Genomic DNA, 24,375 nt, shown 5'->3' with positions numbered 1-24,375 from the left:
GTGGTGACTTTTTAACAGTCTGAAGGCCTGGAGATAGAAGCTGTTTTTCAGTCTCCCTGTTCCAGCTTTGATGCACCTGTACTGTCTCCGCCTTCTAGATGATAGTGGGGTGAACTAGGATGGCTGTGACACCGAATGCGTGGCCTTCCTGTGACACCGGATACTGTATATATCGTGGAGGGCAGGCAGTGTGCCCACGAAGATGCGTTGGGCTGACCGCACCACCCTCTGAAGAGCCCTTTGCGGACGATGCAATTGCCGTATTAGGCGGTGATACAGCCCGGCAGGATGTTCTCAATGGTGCATCTGTAGATGTTTGTGAGGGTCTTAGGGGCTAAGCCAAATTTATTCAGCCTCCTGAGGTTGAAGAGGCAATTAGTGGGTCTTGTGTGTAGATGGGTGAGAAAAAAATCTATTTAATCCATTTTGAATTGGTCTGAGGATGCGGCTTGGGATGCTGTCTGGGCCGGCAGCCTTGCGAGGGTTAACACACTTAAATTACTTACTCATGTCGGCCACGGAGAACGAGAGCACACAGTCCTCGTAAGAGGAGGGGCCGCATCGGCAGCTCAATGTTGTTTTCCTCGAAGCAGGCGAAGAAGGTGTCCGGAAAGTGGTTGGCTTTCCCTTTATAATCCATGATTGTTTGGAGTCCCTACAACATACGGCTTGTGTCTGAACCTTTGAATTGCGACTCCACTTTGGCCCTGTACTGTCGTTTTGCCTCTTTTAAACCTTAAGGAGATCATAGTTGGTCTGTTTGCACATGTTCCCAGTCACTTTGCCATTGTTAAATGTAATGGTTCGCACTTTCAGTTTTGCGCAAATGCGGCCATCTGTCCACGGTTTTTGGTTTGGATAAGTTATAATCGTCATAGTGGGAACAACATCCTCTATGCACTTCCTGATGAGCCCAGTCAATGTATACTGTACATCGATACTATTCTCAGTGGCGACCCGGAACATTTCCCAGTCCGCGTGATCAAAACAATCTTGAAGCATAGAACCAATTTGTCAGACCAACATTGAGCAGTCCTTACCACGAGTGCTTCCTGATTATGTTTTCTCCCTATAGGTGGGGAGGAGCAGAATGGAGGCGTAATCTGAAGGGAGGGTGGGCGAGGGCCTTGTAGCCATCCTGGAAGGGAGATTAGCAATTATCCAGAGTATGTCATGAGCGTGTAGCACAGGAAATATGTTGATAGAATTTCGGTAGCATTTTCCTCAGATTTCCTTTATTAAAGTCCCCAGCTACAATAAATGTGTCCTCGGGATAAGCAGTTTCCAGTTTGCACATAGTCCAGTGTAGTTCCTTGAGAGATGTTGTGGTGTCGGCTTGGGGGGGAATATACACAGCAGTGATGATGACTGCAGAACATTTTCTCGAGAAGTAATGCGGTTGGCATTTGAAGGTGAGTTATTCCAGATCGGGAGAACAAAAGGACTTGAGTTCTTGTACGTTATCACAATCACACAATCACACTTTCTTTTTCCTGGAGTTCTTTCTTCCTGTCCGCACGATGGACAGAGAACCCCGCTGGCTGAATGGACAGGACAATATATCCAGAAAGAGCCATGATTCTGGAAAACAGAGTATGTTACAGTCCCTGATGTCTCTCTGGAAGGTGATCCTCACCCTGAGCTAGTGTACTTTATTGTCCAGGGACTGAACATTAGCGAGTAATGTACTCAGAAGCGGTGGATGGTATGCAAGCCACCTGAGTCTGACTAGGGCCCCACTTCTTCTTCCTCTTCTCCGACATCAGCGTTTTGGTGCAGCCCCCGGGGTGAATAGAGCTGGTTCGGGAAGTTCAAACAAAGGATACAGGTCAGGGAAGTCAAATCAAATCAAACTTTATTTAGACAGCACATTTCAGACATGGAATGCAACGCATTGTGCTTCACAGGAAAAAACAAATAAAAACAATGAAAATAAAAACAGAAATATTTACTACAGAAACATAAGAGAATAAAAATCTAACAAATAACAATAAAAACTGAACGACTGAAAAGCATCCTAAGGAAAATCTAAACTAAAAAGGTGTGTTTTAAGATCTCTTTTAAATATGTCCACAGTTTCGGCCCCCCTCAGGTTCTCTGGCAAGCTATTCCAGAGGCTGGGGGTATAATATCTAAAGGCTGCTTCTCCATGCCTCTTCATCCTAGCCTTTGGGATAGTTAAAAGGCCAGTGCCAGAGGACCTGAGGGACATACTGGGTACATAACTTAAAAGCATGTTTGACATGTATTGGGGTGCACAATCGAATTTCTGCTAGAATTTCTGGTGAGTGACCGCCAATCTAATGTCCAAAAGTAATTTTCGGCTGTAGGTAATAATACAAGAAACGTTCTGAGCAGATAATGTAAGAAATAACAAAACACTTATAGTAATACTGCAAAGTTGGCTAGGAGCTAGAAAAAGGGCAACCATGTCTGTCAGTGTCATCTTGTCTCAGTCAGTAGAGCATGGTGCTTGCCACCCCAAGTGTTGTGGGTTCAATTCCTGCTGGAGCCACCAATATGAAAAATGTATGCACGCATGACTAAGTCACTTTGGGAAAAAAGCAGCTGCTAAATGGCATTTCTTATATTATTATATAAACCAGATCAGCCCAGTGCTCACTGTGTGAACTTATGTGACATGACAGACAGCCACAATTCTCAAAATTAAAGCACATTCTCTTTATTCTACCTCACTGTGAGATCACGGGATATCTCACCCCCTTTGAACTTATTCTCACTCTGTCTAACTTGATGGACAAATAAAAATATGAAAGCTCCATTTGAGAGAACAGGTCTTGATAGAACGGCAGGGGATTTCAAAGTTGTCCGTGAATTAAACCACGTGTGTGTGGTATAATTACCGATCAAAGACGTTGTGGTAATAAGCATGAAAATGTAAATTAAATATCCTAGAGCAAAGGTATTCAAATCTTACCCTACGAGGTCCGGAGTACTGCTGGTTTTCTGTTCTACTTGATAACTAATTGCACCCACCTGGTGTCCCCGTTCTAAATCTGTCCCTGATTAGAAGGGAAGAATGAAGCAAAAGAAAGCAGTGGAGATGGCTTTAAATGTACATTTGAGTGACCCTACAGAATGTTTAATATAGCAACAGAAGAATAAAGAAACAAAAAAGGATGGGATCAACCGTTTTATTTTTCCCTGTTAATTATATTATTGACAGAAATAGCTGCCATTCATTTATTCACCATATTGTCTGTTAACGTTAACACCTAGAATCATAACCTCAAATTTTGTAATGCTCAAAGGAAATGGGAAATTTACCTCAACGCCCTTAATTCCTTGACTAATTGACCAAAGGATTGGTGTCAGAACAAGTTCTTCCAAATAAAGTATCTATCAAAATATCCCCCCTCTTGACACTACGTTTTCAGCACAGTGTTTACCAAATTCATTCAAGACGTTTTGAAAGTACATTGCTATCCCATGGATCAAAAATGTGTTTTACTGTTGTCCCCCCAAAAATCTGATGATCTCTATCCATGACAGTAAAGTACACAGCACTCCAGTAAGAGGTACATTAGCTGTATTCATGTCAGTAAAGGTTCCAGACACATGCCATTGCAATGTCTCTAGGGTAGTAGGTGGCATAGTTCACTTTCTTTCTCGCAGTGTTTACACTGTCTTCTTCTTTGTGGACAGCCCTTGCATCACTTTTCATTCAGCTGCTTTGTCAAGTCTTTTCCATAACACACCTCAAGTAATTTAGTATCCATACTTAATTCAATGTTATGTTGGAACAAATAATATAAAGCAGTCATTTATTCTTGACATTATTTTGTGTTGGGGCATAATCATCATTAGATGAAAATTAACTATATATATTTTTATAAGAGCATTACGGGTTATTAATCATTGTAATAGCCTTATAAACTACTGTTGGGAAACAAATTCAAAATCCCCTCTTGAGATGATGTTGTTAGTGAAACAGTTATTTTACACATTAATTTATCATCCTAACATTGAGCGTTGTGTTCTTATCTAGATGAAAAGCTCCCTCCACATGTCTGACAAGTTCCTACTTGTCTCCCACAGCCATAGCTGATAGCTTCTTCTTTGGTATTCGGGTTCCCGGCTGTTAAAATTAATAATGGCATTTCCTAAATATCTAGACAAGAGAATACCCCCCCCCCTCTCTCTCTCTCTCTCTTGCTCACTCTCACACACACATTCTCCCCCTGCCCCCCGTAAAAGGTTGAGTGGAAAGGTACCTGAGTTGTTGCCTCTCACACTTCAAAGTGAGACTGGGTCACAGTGACTACACTTTGAAAGCTGTTACAGATTTCTCTCAAGACATTGCCTAACCATTAAGTATTCTTCACCATTTTGCCTCCTACTGAAGCCAGGGCAGACGTCTGTTCCCTGATTGATTTGATAACTAAGTCAATCATGGGAAATGGTTTCCATCGTAATAAATTGGTATGTGATGCCATAATTATGTAAATATTGACTTAGTTATCAAATCAATCAGTGAACAGACCTCTGACCTGGCTTTAGTAGGGGAGTCGTATGACAGCACGGTGGCAGTGAGAGAAGAGGACAGGAGGGGAGCTGCTGGGTCTCAGGCAAGTATTCTGCCCCATGGGAGAGATTAGTCTAAATCCAAATAACGACTGCAATCCCTGTCTGTTTACCTGCTGAGGGGGGTATATATATCTCTCTAGAGCAGCAGCCCACGGGGCACCAAGGGGCACAGAGATGGGACTTGCCTCTCAATCACCTGGGGACTTGGCATCTAGGAGTGGCATTAAGCTGGAAGTATGAATCATATATCAAATGCTGAGTTTCATCAACATCAGAGCAGGAAGAGGGAGTGGAGCAGGTTATCATTACAACCCAACATAACACGGAGGGCTATACTATGTGTTTACCATCACTACAGCATTTCAAACACAAGTTGATCCATGACTAACATTGAGGGCAGAGAGGGTTTCTCGATGACATGTATGAAGCAGTGGTAGTAAAATAACCGAAGGTCTAGCAACCCAAATGTTGCGTGATTAAATCACATGATGGAGAACTTTAACATTTTAGCTAATTAGCGACTGCAAAATAGATGGGTTGGTTGTTTAGCAACAAAACCGAGACGTTTGCAACTCTGGAGCAAAGGCTTAGATTGTTGACAAATTGTACATTTTGTCTCCAAATATTTATTGAAAACAGTAATACATTTGCACAATGAGCATGTTTTCTCTCAAATACATCATTACAGTTGTTGGTTAGCTAGCTAGCGAATTTGAGTCATATTAGAATTGACATGAAATAAGTAAAAACACCTCCAAACAAGACATAGTATCAAGAACAAAATATTACTAGCTGAAACGAGCCACCTACGATTCCCCACATGGCAGCTTCTTGTCATTGTTGCTAGCTATCTGACCGTTCAGAATCATAACAAAGCACGGCTACCGGCCACATCGATGTGGGCGCATCACTTCCATGACGTTGTCAGCCAACCCATCTATACTTTTTAACTACGTACCTAGCATGTTAGCTAACCCTAACCTTAACCCAGGGGAGAACGACTGCCCCCTCTCATTGAAGCCACGGAAGTTCAAGGCTGACCACAATACTGCAGGCATTATTAGACGAAAACAGGATCCTCCATTATAGTGAATGGGAACTTGTTGATCTTTGTGGTCAATCTTAGCGTGAGTATAATAATTTTTTGAGGACAATAATGTATCAATAATTGCTTCTAATACACCAGATGTATGTCCTTGAACCGATAATATTTCCATCGCACACAGAAGAACTAATAAGGAGAATTAAGTTGCTAATGGAGCCCCGGTCAGCCTTCGACTTGAATTACTCAATGAGAGGGGGCAGCACTGAGCTAAACTGCAACGTTACTTCCTGGAGTAATTCAAACTATGCCTGTTATGTCTCCATCTTAACCGGCTTCATTTGTCTTCAATGAGCTAAACTAAGATTTGCCACCTTTCTAACCTAGCTAATTTTAGCCACAATAAATTTGAATTTTAAAGATAAAATTAGTTAGAAAATTGTGTGGTGGACATGAAAAAATCGTGTGCCTGTCACGAATATCTAATTAGTAATTTGTATCTATTTCACAATCATTTGTGATGGTGTGTTTTTAGGGTAGGGATAGGCGATAGGTGCTCACGTTGCCCCTAATGGACGGTAGGATAATGACTACGGAAATAAAGGCCATAATTTCACAATTTAAAATGATTTGACAGTAATCCACTAGAGTCTCCATAATCAACTGGCGTTGAGGTCGCATGGGTTGTGAGGTGGGGGTTTGTAACTACGCCGACAAATTACATTATCCATCTGGACCATTGCCACCTAGGAAATTTGTGATGGACCCTCCACTAAAGTTTGGCCTGGCTGAGTTATGTAACAGTGGGAACAGCACAACAGACATAGAGCATGCAAAGACCAAGGTCAGCTCATATAGTGACTATGTAATGGCAGAAGCCAACACATACACTGTCACTCAATCGGACAGTAACATCAGCAATCTCACAATTAAGAGGAACATATTCACTATAACATGGCTTGCAAGGCTCAAATAAGATTTGTTAACATAGTGCATCCTTCTATAACTGATGCCCTCCACATAGCCTAACAGGCTTATGAGAAATGTTGGTAAATTTGATATGGTTGATATAGCTGTTATAACATCGGCCTATGTTATTACCTGTTAACAGTTTTGTGGTAGTTAACAGGTCCTAATGGTGAAAATTACGTGACCCTTGTTAACTGGCTATACAAAAAAGTTTTCAAACTTTTTCACCAGATGTTTGGATTTAACCATAAAGGGTCATTACACACCCATTTGTCATAGAGAGTGACACGGTTGGTTAATGACATGTTTACAATGTGAGGCCGCAGTCTAACATTTTATTTGAAATCAAACTGAAGATAAATGTACCCTTTTCATCTCACAATAAAAAAAATAGGCAGACTATTTTGCACCACATTGATCTACTGTATCTATTTTTTTCACATGTTATTTCATTAGATACAAATATTTGTATATATATTTTTTAATGAGACTGTAGGTTACCCTCTTGTATTGAAATTCTTTGTTTAAACATTCAACTGACGAATTTGGCCACCAATCCAAAATGTGTGCAACAGGTTCCTTCTGTTCCCTGATCGAAAAAGGAATCCTCCTTGAAGAACTGAGGACACCAGGTAGCGGCATCTCTGGGGCACGCTTCCACTCCGCCATCACTCATCAACACTAAATATGAGAGAAACACAATTCTAACCAGAGGAATGTTAACACAACCACGCGTAAAGCATTCCCCGAAGTTTTGAATTGAAGCTAATGTTATATTTACATTTCTTTTGACATTTGTGTACCAGTTTCTAAAATGCTATATTGTGGTTTTAATCTAACACGTTCAACCTGTGATTTCAACATTAAATATGAAGAAATTCAACTGCGTAAAATTACAGGACAAATCATCCGGAAACCTAGATTTGTTATAATTTGCTCACGTTAGATTAGGTTCTAGAAAATGTAAATAGTGCTATTTATCCGAGAAAATAAATATTACCTATAATTACCTATAATTGGCCTATATGTATTATTATTCACACAGGTTGACAGGGCATGCAATACAACGGCTTGCGCCATGTCCATGCCAATTGAGAACTGGTCTATGTGAACAGGGTCCGTCAAACTGAAGGGTTTCAGTGATTGGTTGGTTACCTGTCTCCTCAATCAGCTGCCATTCGATCCCCATACCCTACACGCACTTTCAAAGCCGCCTCGCTCGCGCTCACTCAATCTCCGAGTGCTATCACAAACTTTTCTCCAATCCTGGCAATTTATCGAGCTCTTTAGATATATTAAAAAAACGTTATACGTCATCTGCGAAGGTGGATCATGTAGTGTTCCAATATTTATAAAGCTCCGTGCGAACAATACATTGTGGAGGAGGAAAGAGACCTTTAAGGACGAGTTTCTCGCTGCTGTCAGCGACTTGGTTCCACGTTTAAGACAAGGTAAGGCTCTCTACACCTCCTTATTAAATATTCCAGTTGTTTTCTTTGATGTTTTTGTGTTTTTCTCAAGCTACAAACACTTTTAAAATAGGCAACTTTTTTCAGTGTTACTTTCTTAAAGGAAGATACTATACTATTATTAGTCAGCATCCGCCTTACACGTCTCAAACGTTGGCCAACTGTAGGCTACTGTATTTCAATCAATGTGAGTGTACCCCTGCTTTTGCTTGATTTATTACAATGCACTATAAAACGCTGGACGCCTTGGGAATATTGAACCCCCTGACCTGTATAAACGCACATAAATAGACAAGCCGACGTATGTGTAACCTGTACAACTATTTGGAATACTTGTCAGTTTCTCGTCATTCAAGGGGAAGTAAATTGAGGCGGAATGAAGGAGACTTCCAGTAGATTTAAATCAGGATCATCTTTTTCTTTCGTTTAGCCTACTTCAACCATGTCTTCTGCATAATTATCAGAAACCATGCTTGTCATACAAATATGTGTCTATGAAATGCCTTTTAAGATTGGAAAGTAAGTTGCATGAATAACAATTGCAACATAAAAGCTCCATTAACGTTTTGGGAAATTATTTCTCTCTACTCTGGACAGAGAAAAGAAGCACGAGTCAGACTTCACACAGTAGCACGTGGATTTTTGGAGATGTTCCTTCTGGAGCTCAGTCACTTGTCAGCGCTGGTCACTGCGCTCACATCTGTGGTCTCCGCCCTGATCCTGCTTGCCGTCTCCAGGCAACTGTGGACCTTCCGGTGGACCATTACGCGGGACACAGAGAGCAAGTTGCCGCTACCCAATGGATCCATGGGTTGGCCCCTGGTGGGAGAAACGTTCCACTGGCTCTTTCAGGTATGATGAGTATTGTTTCGTTTTTTTACAAGCGTTCCAAGATAGACTATATGTGCCTTTTACGCGACGTATGTCACCATGCATTAGATGAGCTAAAGAGTTTGTTTGTGTTAAAATGTGCAAAGAAACAGCACACAACTTATGAACACATTACATCTCAGTTCAGTATACTGTATACTGAATATAATGCGTCCATGGTACTATACTTGTGTGGACTTGATGAGCGTATGTAATTCATTCTTGCGGTGAAAAACAGACGCTTTCACTTCAATTCCACACCGCGCTCCTGTAGGAATGCATCCCGCTTCCAGACTGGGCGTAAACTAGGAGGCACGGGGTAGAGCCTTAAGGCTATGGGTAGAACGCGCCCTCTTTATACACATGAAATGAACACCTCCTTTACCGCTTTTGTGTGTGTTTGTGTTTTATGACAGGGGTCCAACTTCCACATCTCCAGGAGAGAGAAGCATGGCAACGTTTTTAAAACTCACCTTTTAGGAAAGCCTGTTATCCGGGTGACTGGTGCCGAAAACATCCGTAAAATCTTGCTTGGAGAACACAACTTGGTTTGCACGCAGTGGCCTCAGAGCACCCGTATTATCCTGGGACCCGACACCCTGGTCAACTCTATCGGAGATTTGCACAAGAAGAAGAGAAAAGTAAGGATGAAATAAAGACGAGTAAAACCCCGCAGGGGACATAACTTGGTGAGGCATGATCATCTTCTAGGCCTGTTACTCGCCAGGGAGGCAAATCAAGGCAATAAAATATGCACATAATTCCCTGCTGTTGTTATTGAGTTATTATAGGTAATAACTAGAGAAGTATCGGGATGATTAATTTTGTCTCAAGTATTATTCAATTGTTGTCTGGAGTACCTTGTAGCCTACCAGGTGATAACTTTTTATTATCCTTTCCTTTAAGATCTTGGCAAAAGTGTTTAGCCGCGGGGCCTTGGAGTCTTACCTACCTCGCTTGCAAGATGTTGTCAAGTCTGAAATTGCAAAGTGGTGCTCGGAGCCTGGCCCAGTGAATGTTTACGTCTCAGCCAAGTCTCTCACATTTCGCATTGCTGTCAGCGTCTTGTTGGGACTGAAGATGGAGGAAAAACGCATAGTTTACCTGTCTAAGATCTTTGAGCAACTCATGAACAACCTCTTCTCACTACCAATTGACGCACCTATGAGTGGCCTCCGCAAAGTGAGTAAGCCTATAGCCAACAATGTTATTATGCTGTAAAATTATTCGCATATTTATTTTATGTTTTAATCATTGTAGAAATGATAGTCCAGGGAAATGATAACCCTGAAATTATAATACGTTTATTTATTATTAATATCTTTACATGTTAAAAAAATATATATGTGTAGCCTAATTCATATTGTATGGTGTGGCATGATAACAAAACTATTTTGCTAACTTCATTGGTAACAAAAAACTTGCACATCACATTAACTCCCAATATGTTATTAGAATGGAAAATAATAAATATAATATAATTTCAAACACTGGATGGAAATATCCCATCAAGGCAGCTAAAAATCCATTAGACGCCATGCTGATGTATGTTTTCTTCTCAGGGAATAGAAGCCCGGGAAATCCTACATGCGTGCATGGAGAAAATCATAGAGGAAAAAATGCAGAAACAACAGTCTGATGAGTACTATGATGCTTTCGATTACATGTTGATCAGTGCCAAGGAAAATGGAAATGAACTCAGCATGCAGGAGTTGAAGGTAAATTATTGTATTCTTCTGTTTAACCATTCTGTTTTGGTCATCTGCATATACAATCCCACATTTGCAATTGTGTAGTCAGTCTTATTTGGAGGTTTATAGCCTACTAAGGTGAATTTACAATTTATTTACTTTGGACGACCAAAACAAATGTCCAAAATTATAGCTTAAATTAAATGTTAATTGTGTTCTGTTTCTGGTGTCTAGGAAACCGCGGTGGAGTTAATATTTGCTGCTCACTCAACTACAGCCAGTGCCTCCACTTCGCTTATTCTTCAACTCCTGCGGCACCCCGCTGTGGTGGAGAAAGCCCAGATAGAGCTGGAGTCCGAGGGTCTCGGCTACGAAGCACATAGCGCCCACAGATGCTCCGGCAAAGAAAATGGTCTGAAAGGTCCTCTTGCGGCGGAACTTGAGGAACATCGGCCTCTAGACGCAGACGACACCCTGTTGATGAATGGTAACGGGACTGTTAATTGCGCACTGGATGAAAACGAAGAAGCACGGTGTTCTCGGTCTCATATTCCTTGTTTAACTTTGGAGAAACTGAGTCAGCTACGTTACATTGAATGTGTCGTCAAGGAGGTCCTGCGGTTTCTCCCGCCAGTGTCTGGAGGATACAGGACGGTGCTACAAACATTCGAATTGAACGTAAGTATATAATTACGCGCCTTTTTTACACACTACGGAAGCGCACTACACTCTTTAAAAAAAAAAAAATCTGGAAAGAACCAAAAAGGTTCCCTTTTGTAGGGTTATGTGATCAGAACCCCAGGGGTTATTCTTCACTGAACCATTGGGTTGCATACAGGGTTATATTTGAAATAAATGTCGGTTCTATATACAACCTTTAGTGGTGCTATGTATGAAGCATTGAACACTTTTTGGTTCTATCCAGAAGCTTTTTTTCTAAGAGTGTATTGAAGCTGACCTTAGATCAACCCCATGACCAGGCCACACCGCATCATACTTTAGATTTACTGTGATGTCTGGCAATTAGTCCCTCAACTGGCTAGAACATAAACCATTATTCGAAAGCAGATACAATGCGATGTCAGTATTTTTTTTAAGTAATTGAGCGAGTTTTCAATACACCATAATGCGTGCAGCGCTCAAGTGCATCTCCCAATCATTGCTCCATATAAAGTGACCAAGAGATTCACATAGGCTTTTATTTGAAATGAGGGATATAGTGAACTGAGGACCCTAGGGTAAAAGTAGAAATAACTTTGAAGCCGTCTGGATATCCTGGAAGGCTATGTCATAGCCTATGCCCGATGGTGGATACGATTAGATATATTCTAGTCGGATTATGAAAACTTTATTCATACTGATTAATAATTGACTTACAATGATAAGATTCATATTGATGTTTAGGGTCCATGTGATATGTTGTGAGATACAGATGATGCTGAATATGCCTTAACATTTCCGGAAGTCAAAGAGCATTCAATCTGACTGTAAAGCGGTTGTCACTTGCCAATAGCAACCTTTACCTTGTAAAGTTTCATTTTTGTTTTTGTTTTGTCTCTCTACTTCCAAGGGCTACCAGATTCCTAAAGGATGGAGTGTAATGTACAGTATCCGGGACACCCATGAGACAGCTGCAGTGTTCCAGAGACCGGAGATCTTCGACCCAGACCGCTTCGGGCCGGAGCGTGACGAGAGCAAGACTGGGCGCTTCAATTACATTCCATTTGGTGGCGGAATAAGGAGTTGCGTCGGAAAGGAACTTGCCCAAATGATACTTAAAACCCTGGCAGTTGAGGTGATTGGCACGTGCAAATGGACACTCGCCACGGAAACATTCCCCAAGATGCAGACGGTGCCAATAGTCCACCCCGTCAATGGACTGCATGTGCATTTCAATTACGCATAGCCTACTCCGATAGTTTAGAGATGTCATTGTGTTATTATTAAAAACATTAAGCTCATTAACTTTCCGCAATTGCAATATTAAGTTATTCAATCTGAATACATCAGCAAGAACCCTATGCTGTGAGAAACATGGTGGTCATTGTAGAGTGGAACCAATGCATGGTGCCAGTGACCTGTGATGATCTGCTTATCGCCAAGATCGCCTTTTTACGCACTGGGAAAAGTGACTGCATACATTTGCTATTCTTCACGGACATCCGGGCGCCCACTTCCATAACATAGCAAATCGAAAGATGATAGCCTATATTTCAGCACCATAATGCAATATACAATGGACGAGTAGGGCTTTCCTCTCAGAACAAACATTATCTGTGCTCAGGACTGATTATAAATATCCGTCTATAATACGAAATTGTCTTTCAGATCTTGCACTTGGTCTCCACGAAATACATTCAGAAATACATTCCAAATGTATGTGTTTATGTCCAGTATGTAAGTAGATATAAATGAGATATAGGCCTACATTTATAGGCTAAATAAGTGTATGTGTGTATGAAATGAAGTAGTATTACAAATAAGCTTTATTTATAGAACACTTCGGATAAGTCTGTGTACATATGGAATAATAATGAATAGGACTAGTTATTTATAATCAATGTAAAGCATAGGCCGTTAAAACAAACCATAGGCCTAGAGTATCGCTAATTATTTGATTATTTAGAGTCTATAAATCAAAATGCAATTATATAAACTTACCTAGTGAAAATAACCAATTATTATTTGTATTCTTATTATTATTACATGTTCCATCATTATGAATAATCGTTTGTTGATTTTAAAGCATGATGGAAGCGCTGTGAAATGACCCGGTTAAGATGGATTCATGGAAGGAGATAGCACTTTTTCTCCTTTACGGAGTGTGTATATACAGTATTTGTTCTATTGATTGAATGTGTGTATTTTTGTGTAGATGATGCTCGTATTATCTATAGAACGATGTAAAGGGTAAATTACAAAAAAAAGTGTATTTCTGCCATAGAATAGGACATTTTACCATACAAAATGTGCTTTTGCTGCCATCATGTTAACCACAATGTATAGATTCCCGTTCTATAAAAAGACCAATATGAACTTGTTTATAGATAAAATTGTTAAGGTTTTGATAATATGACATTTGAAAAGTGTGCCAGTATTATCACAGTATAAGCCTATATAATATATTATGAAATGTGTTATGTTTTTAATATGAGATGCCAAAATATAGTCAATTGTAAGCGTAGTGTATAGTCTTAGTGGTTAGTTGGGTCTGTTTTCGTTCGCCAACTCATATCATTGAATTCCATAACCACAAGAACGATTTGCATATCATTTGACAGGCTCCGCCCCCGAAGATAAATGGAACCTGAAAGGTTACACCTTCAGAGTGAACTCGGATTGCAGTGTTACCCTCTAGTGAACCATTTAACTCTGCCCTATTGACCCTCAGTTTAGGTGACGGCTTTTTTAACTGTGCGTTCACGAGCAGTGACCACAACACCAATGATATCTCACAACATAATTTCCACACCAAAGAATTCTAGACCTACAGCTCACTATCTGACTTTCCTCCATAGACGACTGAAATTATTCATTGTAGGTAAGACACTTGATTTAAACCCTCAGACCACCCACGTTTAACAGAACTACCCCCTCCCTTCCACCCACCCACCCAACTACACACACACACACACACACTCCCTCTATCTTCCTCTCTCTCGCTCTCTCTTACCAATTTAAAACCGACAGTGTAAAATGACCCTTCTCAAATTACCCTCAAAAAGGTTGAAATTATTCTAAATTGTAGGCTATATACCCTATAGGTTAATTGAGACATTGAAAAACAATGTATGAACTCCTGACGTAAATAGGCTTATAGATTGAGATAAGGTATGATTATGCACTCAATTTGATTGTCATGATTGACAGAATAGACGACTGTGAAGAAAATGGCGCGATCCTAATTATGAGTGGTAAAGGGCCATGTAACTCGTCATTTGGTGGGCAGTGAACTTGGCGACGTTTTGGCACCAGAGTTCACACGGATGTCACGGTCCGTGTTGTAGGTCACATGCAGGTCAACGCATAGGAATGGGACAGAGCGTCCCTGCCCCCAAATCTGTTGGAATCGCGCTGCGGTAATGGGTTTTAAACACAGGGTGCACAGAGGACGGTGATTTGGAGAGTGTTAGATGGCATCTCCATTCCAAAGTAATCTATTCATTAACAGTAAACCCCGTAGAGTAAACTAAATACAAAGCATGAATCCGTTGCCGCCAGAAAAATATAGGACAATACATTGATATGAATACAAAGTGAACACAGAGGCAGCGCTTGTCCTAGCCTATTGACACGTGTCAAGCCTGGATGTCCTCTTCATGGACACGAGTCTCTCTCGGAAGTATAATAGGCCAAATGTTCTATTAACACAATCAAGCCCGATCAGTCTCAGACTAGGGGATTCACGCTGTAAACGAAGAACACGATATATTGGGTAACCGATGAGGTATTTTCTAAAGTAAAATGATTGTATTCTATTGTGGGGCCGCGCACCAATAAATGGTTAAACATTCGTACCAGTCCACTGTGGGCGGAGCACGGGGCGCGAGCAAAAGCAACACAATTAAAGATGAACTCTGAGTGAACTAATTTGTCTGGCCCAAGGTAAGATGAGGCATGGTTGGGGGAAACGGGCGTATAAAAGCGCAGAATGGAGGGTGAGACACAACAGTCAAGTGCAACACTTGGCTACTTCCACTCCCCGCCGTCCATCTTGCACTTGTTTCACAAGATTCTCCTAGAGATGGGGTTCGGCGCTTTATTCATAACATGTTTTTGCACTCTCGTGCTCCCACTCATTTTGATCGTTGCGGCGATGAAACTGTGGGAAATGTACGTCATTAGTGGAAGTGATCCAACCTGTCAGAGTCCTCTTCCTCCGGGTACCATGGGACTGCCCTTCATTGGAGAGACGCTTCAGATGGTCTTACAGGTAACTGATGATGGAAACATCAATTGCAAACTCTGATCCTGCCTATATTTGCAGTGTGCAGCAGGCTGCTGTCGATTAGTTGGGGTTATGCATCAGGCTGAAATGTCCTCTATTGAATAAACTGAAAGATTGTTAAGTAGACTAATTCAAGCAATTTAAGTATGCAATTGATAGTGTGCATTCATACACGATTTATTTTCCAGAGAAGAACATTTCTAAAAATGAAACGTCAGAAATATGGATATATTTATAAGACGCATCTCTTTGGGAGTCCAACCGTGAGGATAATGGGTTCAGAACATGTGAAACAGATTCTGATGTCAGAACACAAATTGGTCGCGGCTCAGTGGCCAGCATCAGTGCGACTCATCCTCGGGTCGCACGCCCTCTCCAATGCGCACGGCGCGCTCCACAAGAGCAAGAAAAAGGTAGGCAATGTTGAGTAGCCTACAAATCTGTGTAGGCATCTCATGGTTTATACTTATAATGAAAAACACATTGTAATTTATCACGCCTTTTCCTTATAGCATACACTTAAAGCGCTCTCTCCTGTTTGCCTGCAGGCGATCATAAAAGCCTTTTCCCGGGAAGCCATGGAACAGTATATTCCTGTGATCCGGGAGGAGGTGAGATGCGCCGTGGATAACTGGCTGCAGAGCGACTCTTGCGTGCTAATGTACCCAGAGATGAAGCGCCTCATGTTCCGCATCGCAATGAGGATCCTGCTTGGCTTCGAGCCCGAGCAAACAAAGACCGACGAGCTGGAATTAGTGGAAGTGTTCGAAGAAATGATAAAGAACCTTTTCTCCCTACCAATCGATGTTCCTTTCAGCGGCTTGTACCGGGTAAATTGCCTGTGAAATGGTAGGATTGATTGATTGAAGCAGCCCTGGAATGCGTCACATGGGGCTACAGTGTGCGCACAACATTATTGACCGATATTTTTCACCATTCCGTTTATAGGGTCTGAGAGCGCGCAACATCATCCACTCAAAAATAGAGCAAAACATCAAAAAGAAGCTGTCCAATATCGATAACAACAACAATTATAAGGATGCGCTGCAATTTTTGATTGAGTACGGTGAGAGGAAGGAGGAGCGAGTAAGCATGGAGGTAACAGATGCCTTTCATTTTCATGGTCATTTGATTCTACACACTGCCATTTACTCCATGTATGAACCATTATTTATGTATTTCCAACAGGAGATAAAAGAATCTGCCACAGAATTACTATTCGGTGGCCACGAGACGACAGCGAGCACTGCGACCTCTCTGGTGATGTTTCTCGGGCTGCATGCGAATGTCGTGCGTAAAATGCGCCATGAGCTTCAGGAGAAGGTTGGTATCGCCAGAGGAAGAGGCGAAGCGCGAGGTATAACTGGGCCCAAAATCTGTCTTCTCCAGCAGGTGGCGTTTTTTCGTATATTTTTCGCTCACTAAGTAAGGAATTTTTGTATGGAGGTCAATGAGTGTCGAATTTGGTTAACAAAAAATGTAATAGCTTATTTGCTATGTGTGGTTCATTTGATCGACTAGAAGTTTCGTAATGCTTGGGTTGTTATATTAGGTTGTTATAAGTGTACTAATATAGCCTAAGTAGGACACGTGACATCCCAGCAACTTTGAGAAAAACACTTCATATTGGAGTTGTGCCTGTTCACGCTCATATCTGCCCTCTCATTGGCTAGACTACCGTCCATTTTTTAAGACTTTTTTCATTGTTAGAGCCCCCACTTGAGTAGCTGGGCCCGGTTTTCCAAAAGGATCTTAAGGATAAGTTTATCGTTAGATGCATTTGTAGGAACATCGTTAAATCTCAGAGCTGTTTCCCAAAATCATATTTATGGACGTTGCACTTGAAAACGCTCGGAATCTAACGCCTGCCTCAGAACACTCAGCTAGGTGCGTCATTAGATGCTTTTTTGCCCTCCCGTATCACTTTATACACAGAAGATCTCTAAACGTAGTATCACATGGGTTATCTGTCTGTGTCTTCTGATAATTTAAGAACAAAGTTGACAAAAAATACGAAGTTGCCAGTGTCTTTGCAATTGATACAAACAAGCGACGTAGGCTATAACAAAATGCCTAAAATAAAACCGAGATGACTGCATCAAAATATAAATAGTAGGCTATAGGCCTATTTCAAACATATTGAAAGAACATTTAATGTTCAATCAATTGAGTTCTATTTTGCAACTTCTAGGCTACTGTAGTTTAACATGTGCGCAATGATTTGCGACATTGGGGATTTTGTGCATTTTTATTAGGTAATCATCCAAATAAGCCGTCTTAATATTTGCAGCCATAGGTGGTAATATCTCTCTAGGGGTTGATCCGTCATCAGTATTGTGAAATAATTATAATGTTAAGGAAAGATTTGAATGGAGAAAGCTTATCTGAGAGCAGCGCTCCCTATCTATCTTTCGATCCTATCAGTATAGACACATGCTCCAACGACGCACGTTGGGACCGTTCTTTCTGCATGATTTTTTGGGAAACACATGTTGTAGGAAAGATGCATCTTTAAAACACTCCTAAACCTAAATTCCATCGCTCTCGGGAAACCGGGCCCTGGTCAATATAATGGATGCTGGCTGGATAATCTGTGGTATCGCTATGTATCTTTTATTTATTTCACCTTTATTTAACCAGGTAGGCTAGTTGAGAACAAGTTCTCATTTACAACTGCGACCTGGCCAAGATAAAGCAAAGCAGTTCGACACACAACAACACACATGGAATAAACAAACATACAGTCAAAAATACAGTAGAAAAAGTCTATATACAGTGTGTGCAAATGAGGTAGGATACGGGTGGTAAGGCAATAAATAGGCCATGGTGGCTAAGTAATTACAATATAGCAATTAAACACTGGAATGGTATTTGTGCAGAAGATGAATGTGCATAAATACAGTATGGGGATGAGGTAGTTGGATGGGCTATGTACAGGTGCAGTGATCTGTGAGCTGCTCTAACAGCTGGTGCTTAAAGCTAGTGAGGGATATATGAGTCTCCAGCTTCAATGATTTTTGCAGTTCGTTCCAGTCATTGGCAGCAGAGAACTGGAAGGAAAGGCGGCCAATGGAAGAATTGACTTTGGGGGTGACCAGTGAGATATACCTGCTGGAGCGCGTGCTACGGGTGGGTGCTGCTATGGTGACCAGTGAGCTGAGATAAGGCGGGGCTTTACCTTGCAGAGACTTGTAAATGACCTGGAACCAGTGGGTTTGGCGGCGAGTATGAAGCGAGGGCCAGCCAACGAGAGCGTACAGGTCGCAGTGGTGGGTCGTATATGGGGCTTTGGTGACAAAACGGACGGCACTGTGATAGACTGCATCCAATTTGTTGAGTAGAGTGTTGGAGGTTATTTTGTAAATAACATCGCCAAAGTCGAGGATCGGTAGGATGTTCAGTTTTACGAGGATATGTTTGGCAGCATGAGTGAAGGATGCTTTGTTGCAAAATAGGAAGCCAATTCTAGATTTCATTTTGGATTGGAGATGCTTGATGTGAGTCTGGAAGGAGAGTTTAGTCTAACCAGACACCTAGGTATTTGTAGTTGTCTACATATTCTACGTCAGAACCGTCCAGAGTAGTGATGCTGGACGGGCGGGCAGGTGCGGGCAGCGATCGGTTGAATAGCATGCATTTAGTTTTACTTGCATTTAAGAGCAGTTGGAGGCCACGGAAGGAGAGTTGTATGGCATTGAAGCTCGTCTGGAGGTTAGTTAACACAGTGTCCAAAGAAGGGCCAGAGGTATACAGAATGGTGTCGTCTGCATAGAGGTGGATCAGAGAATCACCCGCAGCAAGAGCGACATCATTGATGTATACAGAGAAGAGAGTCGCCCCGAGAATTTAACCCTGTGGCACCCCCATAGAGACTGCAAGAGGTCCGGACAACAGGCCCTCCGATTTGACACACTGAACTCTATCTGAGAAATAGTTGGTGAACCAGGCGAGGCAGTCATTTGAGAAACCAAGGCTGTTGAGTCTGCCGATGAGGATGTAGTGATTGACAGAGTCGAAAGCCTTGGCCAGGTCGATGAATATGGCTGCACAGTAATGTCTCTTATAGATGGCGGTTATGATGTCGTTTAGGACCTTGAGTGTGGCTGAGGTGCACCCATGACCAGCTCTGAAACCCGATTGCATAGCAGAGAAGGTACGGTGGCATTCGAAATGGTCAGTAATCTGTTTGTTAACTTGGCTTTCGAAGACCTTAGAAAGGCAGGGTAGGATAGATATAGGTCTATAGCAGTTTGGGTCTAGAGTGTCTCCCCTTTTGAAGAGGGGGATGACCGTGGCAGCTTTCCAATCTTTCGAAATCTCAGACGATACGAAAAAGAGGTTGAACAGGCTAGTAGTAGGGGTTGCAACAATTTCGGCAGATCATTTTAGAAAGAAAGGGTCCAGATCGTCTAGCCCAGCTGATTTGTAGGGGTCCAGATTTTTCAGCTCTTTCAGAACATCAGCTATCTGGATTTGGGTGAAGGAGAAATGGGGGAGGCTTGGGCGATTTGCTGTGGGGGGTGCAGGGCTGTTGATCGGGTTAGGGTTAGCCAGGTGGAAAGCATGGCCAGCCGTAGAAAAATGCTTATTGAAATTCTCAATTATAGTGGAATTATCGGTGGTGACAGTGTTTCCTAGCCTCAGTGCAATGGGCAGCTGGGAGGAGGTGCTCTTATTCTCCATGGACTTTACAGTGTCCCAGAACTTTTTTGAGTTTGTGCTACAGGAGGAGAATTTCTGCTTGAAAAAAGCTAGCCTTAGCTTTCCTAACTGCCTGTGTATATTGGTTCCTAACTTCCCTGAAAAGTTGCATATCACAGGGGCTATTCGATGCTAATGCAGAATGCCACAGGATTGTTTTGTGCTGGTCAAGGGCAGTCAGGTCTGGAGAGAACCAAGGGATATATCTGTTCCTGGTTCAACATTTTTTTAATGGGGCATGCTTATTTAAGATGGTGAGGAAGGCACTTTTAAAGAATAACCAGGCATCCTCTACTGATGGGATGAGGTCAATATCCTTCCAGCATACCCGGGCCAGGTCGATTAGAAAGGCCTGCTCGCTGAAGTGTTTTAGGGAGCGTTTGACAGTGATGAGGAGGGGTCGTTTGACCGCAGACTCATTTCGGATGCAGGCAATGAGGCAGTGATCGCTGAGATCTTGGTTGAAAACAGCAGAGGTCTATTTGGAGGGCAAGTTGGTTAAGATGATATCTATGAGGGTGCCCGTGTTTACGGATTTGGGGTTGTACCTGGTGGGTTCATTGATAATTTGTGTGAGATTGAGGGCATCAAGCTTAGATTGTACGATGACCGGGGTGTTAAGCATGTCCCAGTTTAGGTCACCTAGCAGCACGAGCTCTGACGATAGATGGGGGGCAATCAATTCACATATAGTGTCCAGGGCACAGCTGGGGGCAGAGGGTGGTCTATAGCAAGCGGCAATGGTGAGAGACTTGTTTCTGGAAAGGTGGATTTTTAAAAGTAGAAGCTCGAATTGTTTGGGTATAGACCTGGATAGTTAGACAGAATTCTGCAGGCTATCTCTGCAGTAGATTGCAACACCGCCCCCTTTGGCAGTTCTACCTTGTCGGAAGATGTTGTAGTTAGGGATGGAAATTTCAGGGTTTTTGGTGGTCTTCCTAAGCCAGGATTCAGACACGGCTAGGACATCCGGGTTGGCAGAGTGTGCTAAAGCAGTGAATAAAACAAACTTAGGGAGGACGCTTGTAATCTTAACATGCATGAAACCAAGGCTACAGTTAACTGCCAAAATAAAGGAAACAATTGAGTAAATGAGGGACACAATATATTGAAAGCAGTTGCTTCTACACAGGTGTGGCTCCTGAATTAATTAAACAATTAACATCCCATCATGCTTAGGGTCATGTATAAAAATGTTGGGCAGGCCATTATTTTGGCTACCATGGCTATGCCCCCATAGAATGATACTGCCCCCATCCACAGTGCACAAGTGGTTACTGAATGGTTTGATGATCATAAAAACGATGTAAACCATATGCCATGGTCTTCTCAGTCACCAGATCTCAACCCAATTGAACACTTACGGGAGATTCTGGAGTGTGCCCGAGACGGCGTTTTCCACCACCATCAACGTAACACCAAATAAAGGAATTTCTCATGTAAGAATGGTGTCACATCCCTCCAAAAGAGTTCCAGACAATTGTAGAATCTATGCCATGGTGCATTGAAGCTGTTCTGGCTCGTGCTGGCCCAACATAAGACACGTTGTGTTGTTTTTTCATTTATTTTGGCAGTGACTTGTATTATGCATTAAAGCAACACTATGCACAATAGGCTAGCATTAAAAGCACATGATTTTTGTAGTGCCAATGACATGGCATAATATTTTTTAAACATGATTTGAAACCATAAATCATTCGTTTACAATGTTTTCTATGACAAGAAAAGTATAATCAATAGAGGCCCATCGTTTTTTGGTGATGATGAGATTAAGATCAGACACAAATCTCATTAAGGTATTTATAAATCATGTTCTTCCAAATCTAGGGCTATATTTAATTGATTGAATTTGCTGTACACCTCACCCAGACAGTGGTTTTAATAAGAGTACTTTCCATGCAAGAAGCATGTCCCCCTATCTCTGTGTAATTAAATAGTAATATATTTACAGCATTTGTTGGGAGCCCAATCAGAGGACAACCCGCTGAGTACTGAGTTGTTGGAGCAGTTGAAGTACATCGGCTGTGTCATTAAGGAAACGCTCCGGATCAACCCTCCTGTCCCTGGTGGCTTCCGTGTAGTACTGAAGACTTTTGTGCTTAATGTAAGTAAACTTCCGTGTAGGTCCTTAAAAGGTCCTGAAATAACATTTACACAAGATTTTAGGCTAAAAGTTTAAAGGAGGCATAATTGATTGTCTTTTGAGAGACACAAAATGGAAACCATGTCCTGTTATAGCATATGAGTTTTTCGACAAATATCTCACACACAATATGGCAGAAGCTCTACTATATGTATTAATATAGAGCTCCTTGTATACATAACAGGAGGCTGCTGAGTGGAGAATGACTCATAATAATGGCCAGAACGGAGCAAATGGAATGGCATCAAACACCTGGAAACCATGTGTTTGATGTATTTGATACAATTCCACTCATTCTGCCCCAGTCATTACCACAAGCGCGTTCTCCCCAATTAAGGTGCCACCAACCTCCTGTGATATACATCAATGCCTTCAGAAACTGTATAACGATTGGAATAAAATGATTTGAAGTCATTGCCATCCCCGCCCCAACCTAACAACCTATATTGTGTCTCCTCAGGGCTACCAGATTCCCAAGGGATGGAAAGTCATCTACAGCATCTGCGACACTCACGATGTGCTGGACACACTTATTAATAAGGAGGAGTTTCAGCCAGAGAGGTTTATGGACAAGTCACCAGATGACTCCTCCCGGTTTGGTTACATCCCCTTCGGGGGTGGTGCGAGGACATGTGTGGGTAAAGAGTTTGCTAAAGTTTTACTTAAGGTGTTCCTGGTCGAGGTGGTCACCAGATGCGACTGGACTTTGTTGAATGGACCACCGACAATGAAAACAGGCCCAACCGTTTATCCAGTGGACAATCTGCCCACAAAATTCACCAAATGTATCCAGACCTACTGATAGTGAAATATTGGCATTTATGTATTGGCATTTATGTAAATACACTTAATATTTAAGATAGACATATTATGTATTTTTTATATTACATATCTTTTGTACGACAGATATTTATGTCAACCCCAGTAGCATTGTAAAAGCAACATTTTTAAAAGCACTTCATGTTGCACACCAATAGTTCTGAGGCAAATAATTTTATGGATATTTTGAAATACAATTGTTTTAAAGCTGTACTTTATCATTTTCACGCAGCTTAACTCTGTTGCATATGGAATGTTTTCAATAAAAAAATGGAAAACTATTATTTTGTACAGTTGATTCTCACTTCAAATCTTTCAAAACCATTTCCATTTTCCCAATATTCTGACTTGGCATTGATAGAGCCCACCCACTGGGCACATTTGGTTGATGTGAATTCAATGTGAAATCATCAACAAATTTCACCATGCCATTGAATTTATATTAAAAGTTGGGTGGAAAAAAACGGAATTCCCTTACGTTGATGACTTTTTGCAAATCCAATCAGTTTTTCACGTTGATTCAATGTCATCATATATAGTTGTTGAAATGAAGTCGAAACAACATTGATTGAACCAGTTTTTGTCCAGTGGGAAATGTTTTCATGTCAGATGTCCCTCTATCCCCAAATATTTTTTTGGGGGTTCAATTTCTTGAAGAAATATAGATGTACAGTTATTGGTACCACTTCCTGTTATTGTATCACACTCTATGGACCTACCCACTGGGCACACACTGGTTGAATCAACATTGTTTCCACGTCTTTTCAATTACTTTGAACCAACGTAGAATGGCACACGTCAGTTTACATAGCCTACTCTGAATGACATTCACTCCATACTACAATAACTATTACACTTAAGGCATCATAAGACCCCAAATTACATTAGACAATGTCAACAGTGATGAATTTGGACCCAAAGGCAGCATATGGGGGACAGGATGTTAGACCCCCAAGATGAGTGGGGAGAGGGGTGGCATGTGACTTCATGGGAAGCCGAAGCTTAAAATAATAGTAAAACTTTATCCCCTCAATGTTTATTTAAAGTATCTTTGTGCTCTCAAAATGTTCTTTAAGTGACATTGCACAGACTTCATTTATTTACACACACACACACACACACACACACACACACACACACACACACACACACACACACACACACACACACACACA

At 41.6% G+C, this 24,375-nt stretch overlaps 2 protein-coding genes across 2 annotated transcripts; both read left to right on the top strand.

Annotated features, from left to right (window-relative positions):
- The first annotated feature begins 7,676 nt into the window (after nucleotides 1-7,676).
- On the top strand, nucleotides 7,677-13,625 carry LOC139562457 (cytochrome P450 26B1-like). Its single transcript, XM_071380175.1, has 7 exons — nucleotides 7,677-8,010; nucleotides 8,626-8,880; nucleotides 9,315-9,539; nucleotides 9,805-10,080; nucleotides 10,461-10,616; nucleotides 10,824-11,267; nucleotides 12,160-13,625. Exons 2-7 carry the CDS (start codon nucleotides 8,677-8,679, stop codon nucleotides 12,493-12,495), a joined length of 1,641 nt encoding a protein of 546 aa, XP_071236276.1. The 5' UTR covers nucleotides 7,677-8,010; nucleotides 8,626-8,676; the 3' UTR covers nucleotides 12,496-13,625.
- A 1,575-nt stretch (nucleotides 13,626-15,200) lies between these two features.
- LOC139562493 (cytochrome P450 26A1-like) lies at nucleotides 15,201-23,481 on the top strand. Its single transcript, XM_071380228.1, has 7 exons — nucleotides 15,201-15,522; nucleotides 15,726-15,950; nucleotides 16,086-16,367; nucleotides 16,486-16,635; nucleotides 16,726-16,860; nucleotides 22,190-22,342; nucleotides 22,842-23,481. Exons 1-7 carry the CDS (start codon nucleotides 15,241-15,243, stop codon nucleotides 23,181-23,183), a joined length of 1,569 nt encoding a protein of 522 aa, XP_071236329.1. The 5' UTR covers nucleotides 15,201-15,240; the 3' UTR covers nucleotides 23,184-23,481.
- The last annotated feature ends 894 nt before the right edge of the window (nucleotides 23,482-24,375 follow it).

This window comes from Salvelinus alpinus, chromosome 32 (assembly GCF_045679555.1).
Source record: "Salvelinus alpinus chromosome 32, SLU_Salpinus.1, whole genome shotgun sequence".
NCBI lineage: Eukaryota > Metazoa > Chordata > Actinopteri > Salmoniformes > Salmonidae > Salvelinus > Salvelinus alpinus.
The sequence above is the reverse complement of the archived record's forward strand: the minus strand, read 5'-3'. Positions and strand labels throughout refer to the sequence as shown.